This window comes from Grammomys surdaster, unplaced genomic scaffold (assembly GCF_004785775.1).
Source record: "Grammomys surdaster isolate TR1022 unplaced genomic scaffold, NIH_TR_1.0 124664, whole genome shotgun sequence".
Classification (NCBI taxonomy): domain Eukaryota; kingdom Metazoa; phylum Chordata; class Mammalia; order Rodentia; family Muridae; genus Grammomys; species Grammomys surdaster.
Window position 1 is genome coordinate 7,411 of NW_021619630.1, and position 6,400 is coordinate 13,810.

The 6,400-nt window shown below is 37.5% G+C and overlaps 1 protein-coding gene across 1 annotated transcript; it reads left to right on the plus strand.

The window, feature by feature from the left end:
- The first annotated feature begins 504 nt into the window (after positions 1 to 504).
- On the plus strand, positions 505 to 1,446 carry LOC114636622 (olfactory receptor 5AL1-like). The gene has a single exon (XM_028784690.1). The coding sequence runs from the start codon at positions 505 to 507 to the stop codon at positions 1,444 to 1,446; it is 942 nt and encodes a 313-aa protein (XP_028640523.1).
- Positions 1,447 to 6,400: the final 4,954 nt, after the last annotated feature.

Genomic DNA, 6,400 nt, shown 5'->3' on the forward strand with positions numbered 1-6,400 from the left:
ATATATATACAAGATATATTTAATTTAAAAATTACCTTGAATATATGCCACATACACCATTACTAAGTCAAAATCTGTTCAGAATCTTTTGTATTAGTCTTCTTGTAGTCAATATTTTAAATTTTGTATTTCTAATTAATATATTCCAAATGAATGAGTAGAAAAGTATTCAGATAATTATAACAATTTAATATAGCATATTCAAGTAATTTTCAGTTGTCTCTTACTAAGAAAAAAATAGTAGAATAACTATACAAAACTATAAAATACTATCTTTCTACACATAAAACATTTCCTACAGATACATACCTTGGAAATTCTAAGCAACAAAACTAATTGGCTGTAAAAGCTGACAAAATATGAAGATGTAACTACAAATGTGTTCAATATAAGATCAGATAATCAGAATTATCTCTTCTTTTATGTATTATTATAGCCAAAGGAAGACAATCATTTGGAACAAGTGTGGTGACAACTCTTTAGTAACATACACTTGTACAGTCTATGGCTCAAGGTAACAGTTCAGCAGTGTATCAGTTCATCCTTGTAGGACTGACAGATGACCCAGAACTTGTGGTCATCCTCTTTGCTGTGTTTCTAGTCATCTACTTAACTACTGTCTTTGGTAATCTAGGACTGATTATGTTAATCCAAGTCAGCCCTCAGCTTCACACACCCATGTACTTTTTTCTCAGCCACTTGGCTTTTGTTGATTTCTGTTATACGTCCTCAGTTACTCCAAACACAATCATAAACTTTCTTCGAGAAGTCAAAAGTATAAGCTTCTATGCATGTGCCACTCAGGTGTGCTGTTTCATCACATTTGCTGTTTGTGAAATGTTCTTGCTGTCAGTCATGGCCTATGACAGGTATGTGGCCATCTGGAACCCTCTCCTCTATGCAGTCCTCATGCCTAGGAAGCTCTGTCTTCAGGTCATCGCCAGCACATACATCTATGGATTCACTGTGGGGCTTGTTCAGGCAGTGGCAACCTTCCACTTGTCTTTCTGTGGCGCTAATGTAGTCAACCACTTCTACTGTGATGATGTTCCCTTAGTTGCTCTGGCTTGTTCTGACACTCATGTCAAAGAGCTGATGTTGCTAATCATTGCTGGCTTCAACACCCTTTGCTCTCTGGTAATTGTGGTTATTTCTTATGTCTTTATTGTCTTTGCCATTCTGAGGATTCATTCTGCTGAAGGAAGAAGGAAAGCCTTTTCCACTTGTGCATCCCACCTGATGTCAATCACCATATTTTACGGGACAATCATCTTTATGTACCTGCAACCCAAATCAAGCCATTCTCTGAAATCAGATAAATTTGCTTCTGTGTTTTATGTGGTAGTAATTCCCATGTTAAATCCACTGATCTACAGCTTGAGAAATCAGGAGGTAAAAAGCTCCCTAAAGAGAATCACTGATAAATTGTCTTTGATCGTCCACTAATTCAAAATATCTGGGTAATATTCAGAAGGCATTCAGTTTTGTCTTACTGAAGAGAAAATCTGAGTGCCAGCTTCAATATTCATGCAGAGCTCCTTGATTCATTGTAATGTCACACCTTCGTGTATATGTGTATGTATGAATATATGTTTTGCATCTGTATATGCATGATTGTGTATTTGTATAAATATATGTGTATATTTGTGTGCTTGCTTGTGTTTTTATGTGTAAATGTGCATATCTTTGTATATATATGTACATATGTATGTGAATATGTGTACTTTTGTGATGTGTGTATGTATGTTGGTGTGTTTGTGTGTAGCCCATGTTGAAACTTAGAGCCTGGCACATGATCTACAAGAGTTTTTTTTTGTGATCTACATACATCTGTGTCAAACTTTATCCTAATTATGGAGCACATCTTCATCACTAATCTTATATATACATCATTTATACACAAAATTACATATATCTGTGTATATTTTTTCATATCCATGAATATAGTGTATGGAATTAAATCTATTTCTGAAATCTGTACAGTGTTGAACTCTTCAGCTTGGATTGTAATAGATCAATATCTTTCAATTTATATTTCAACAATATAAGATAATCTGGAAATAGTAATGTAATAAGAGTTTTTAAATTTTTTCTGACTCTTTGTTTAATTATCATGTTAGCACTTCAAGGATTGGTTTTGGATGGTTTCAGGTAGTTGTCTAATAATTATTTGTGAAGTTATTAGGAATGATATTCTTCCCTTTTAAATAAACAAAATGAATACACCAAAGAAAGCACTGAAGTTTAATTGTTATGGAACCAGAGATATAGATACATATCAGTTGTGGGGCCGTGAAAGGATAGCTTGGATTCTATTTGGGCACATGCCTGGAACCCTGGACCCTAGTGGGACAACAGCAGGTGTTTGGCCATGCCCTCAAAGACCCCAGGCTCCTGACACTCTATTAACCCTTGATTTTCAGTCATGTAGGGCAATAGAGACCCTCCCTAGAGGGTGTGATTACAGGCCTCAGCCTCAAGAGATTTACATACTAATGAGTTACCTGAAGGCCAGAGGGCATAGCCAATTAAGCAATCTTTCCAAGAGCCTCCCCCCTTCTCTCTCCTTATTTAACTCAAGTCTGCCCTGAGTTTCACAGGGGTACCACCAGACCATCTACATTCCGCCATGAAAATAAAGGCTTTTAGAACCCCAGACTTCCTCATGTCTTTTGGGTCTGCCTTGGGAAAACGTGAGTCTGCCTTTAATGAGCCTTTGTAGCCACAGCCACCATACCTAACTTCCCGCCTGGAGGACCTATCTGTGTTTTAGCCATGAGGACCACCTCTTCAAGCAAGCTAGCCAGGCCGCTGAGTCTGCTCAGTAAGTACAGTAACCGAGTCTCTCCTGTCGCTGCTGCCAGGGCCTCTTTTTTCTCCCCCCAACCCCCACCATTTCTTTCGACTGGCTGGTCATGCGCCCACATGCCCCCACTCTCCGTCCTTCTGCAGCCTTTCAGTGGAGTCTGAGAGTCCAAGGGCTTGAGACTAGTTGGTCCCCATCCACCTCCGGCCCAGGGATCCCCAGTCCAAGAGCTCTGCACTTCTGTGGAACTTCAGACTGAGTGAGAACTCCCTCCCTCCAGGCAGGGCTCTGTAGCACCCACCCAGTGCCATGTGCAGAGTGAACTCAGTGAAGATTCCCGCACTCCAGTCTCTTTGGAGCAGTGGGAATCACAACAGCACTAGAAGATTCAAGAACCCACGCCCACGCCCACATGTGCATCATTCCCTGCAATCAGTGGACAATGTTCTGTTGCCCAAGAATGGGGATCATAGTTTGAATTCTCAGCACTCAAATTAAAAACAAAATCAGTATGTAACTATATCTGTTTAATCCTAGCACATAGGGATCAGAGACAAGAGGGATTTTATGGATTTCCTTTCAAAACGAACTCTTCATCTGACAGAGGGCTAATATCCATAAAAGATAAAGAACTCTACCAGTTAGACTTCAAAAAACAAAATAACCCCATTAAAAATGGGCTTCAGAGCTAAACAGAGAGTTCTCAAATGAGGATTGTTTAGAAGCACTTAAACAAATGTTCCATCTCCATAATCATAAGGGAAATAAAGTCAAAATGGCCATGAGATTCCATCTTCCACCCATCAGAATGGCTAAGATAAGAAACACAAGTGACGGCACATGCTGGGGAAGATATAGAGAAAGGGCAACACTCTTCCATTGCGTGTGAGAGTACAAACTTATACAGCTACTCAAAATCAATGTGGCAGTTTCTCAGAATATTGGAAATAATTCTACCTGAAGGCACAGCTATACCACTCCTGGGCATATACATAAAAGATACTCCACCATACCACAAGGACACATGCTCCACTATATTCATTGCAGTTTCACTGATAATATTCAAAAACTGGAAACAACCCAGATGTCCCTCAACTGTAGAACTGATACAGAAAATGTGGCACATCTACACAATGGAGTACTTTTCAGCTATTAAAAGTGAGGAAATCATGAATTCTGTAGGCAAATGCATGGAACTAGAAAATATAATCTTAAGAAAGATAACTCAGATCCAAAATGACATGCGTGATATCTACTCAGTTATACCTGGATATTAGCCATAAATTACAGGATACTAAGATATACTCCATAGACCCTAAGAAGCTAAACCAGAAGGATAGCTCTAGTAAGGATGTTTAAATCTCACTTAGAAGGGGGACCCAAATAGTCATAGGAGGCAAATGGAGGAAGGGAACAGGGTGGGAGAGGGGATGGAGAGGAGGTTGGGGGAGAGTTATGATCAGACGTAAGGGGTGGTAATTTACCAGAGTCCTGGGATGGGGGATGTTCCAAAGAATCAATGAAACTGACCTTAGCTAAGAAATGTAATAGTGGGGATGTGGAACCTAAAGAGAATACTTCCTGTAGTTAAGCAGTGTCCCTCGTGTTCATATTCCCTTGTACCTTTTCCTCAACCACTTAGTTTGGTTAATATCTGTTATGACTTCCATGTCACCCCAATCACAATCATACATTTTCTGTGAAAAGATAAATGTAGTATTTTATTTGGACATGCACTTAGCTGAACTTCTGTATCACATGTTCAGTTTGTGAAGTATATTTGCTGTACATATTAAATGATATAAGAAATTAGTCAACATACATTTTCTGTCTGGTGATATTTCTCATATTCTAAAGAAAACAGTCTTAGTGTTTTCTAACATTTGATTACACCTGGGATCAGTATACTGATCTATGATGTAATGTGTTATTTTGCTTATTTTAAAAATTAGGTCCCAATAGATCAACCATAGCATAATTCATCATGTTTATAGAACATCATTATGTTTCTAGCTCAATTGTATAGTGTTTTGTAATTCACAAAACCATTGAATAGTGCCAAGTCATCTATGAAATATATTTAAATAGCCAGGAAAAGTTAAGAACTTGTGCCATACACACAGCTTGCCTCAAGATATATCAGATTCACCTATGGAACTTTTAAAGAGTGGTATTTATAGAGTAAGCATTCAAAGGTAGCTAAGTAGGCAAAGAGGATTTAGTGAAGCAAACATTTTAATCATTTGTTGAAGAAGTCTAACCTTTCATTAGGTGTTTTTATTGATTGGTTGTTCCATGTTAAATGATAAGTCACATTCAACTATTGAATTTTCTTCACAGAAATAGATATATTCCAGAGGTTACAACCAGGCTTAGCAGAATTTTCTCTGTGCATTCCAATGTATAATATTGGGGTAGGAATATTATTAACTTAACACTTCTTTGAATTTATATTAGTTAAATATAGGTGCCAGTGGAATGTGAAAATTGAAAATTACATGTCAGCGATTGGATATGTGAGCTTGGTTTTGGAGTAAGACATTTAGTATAGAAATCCATACTTTTGCTTTACCAAGAAATAAGTAACTGTTGTCACTTTGTGGTATATGAAAATCTCTAACAAGTATGTGCATAATATGAATTGGTATATGAACCTAAGGTTATTACTTTAAGCATAACTAAAAAAAGCCTAGTTACTACATAAAGATTAAGAGAAAGAAGTGAAAATGCAGATATTTATGTGAAGAACAGGCAAGGTAGCCACAGTTTTCACTGTGAATGGTGATATCAATGGCCTAATGCTTCACACAAGCCAAATAAGAAACCAGATTGCATTTGGGAAGAAGGAAGCTGCAGACAACCTTGAAAAGAACAATTCATTGAACTGCTGAGAGACAATTTCAGACTATAATAAACAGAGATTTGTGGTGGATTATTCCTGTTGTTGACTTGATATAATTTGGAGCTGGTTAGTAGGGTATTTCTAAAGAGAAACTTGAAGAAGAAGGTGCCAAGTCTGCAATGGTAATACCATTTGATAAGCTAGAATTCTAGGCTGATGAAAATGTGAAAAATGAGGAAGACCTTTGAACACTGATATTTTCTTTTTATGTACAGTACAACACAAGTAACCAATACCACGTACAAATGTACATAAGGAAATGAGCTACAAAGGCTTTTTCTTATAAATAAGACTAGAAGAGTAAGGAGAAGTGCATAGCAGGTGAGTGTAAAAGGGAAGGGTTTCATGGTAGAGAACCATGGGGAGTCTTTTTGCATATTTAAGCTAATGCAAAAACAGAAATATTTACAATAAAATGAAGGTATTGTGGAGATGAGTACAGGGATAAGTTATAGGTGTATAAAACCTATGTACATACAGTGATCTTTCTCACACAGCAAACTGAAAAGGATTCAGGGAGAAGTGGGCAGTTTGTGGAACATCTGTCAGTAAGATAAAAGGACTGTATGAAGTGCTTTTCCCCATGTCAGAAATGATCCCATTGAATGCAAAACCAGGATCTGCCAATGACTAATATGGAAGGTGTACAGTTCAGAATAGCTCACTTTTAGGCAAATATTAAATAATATTCC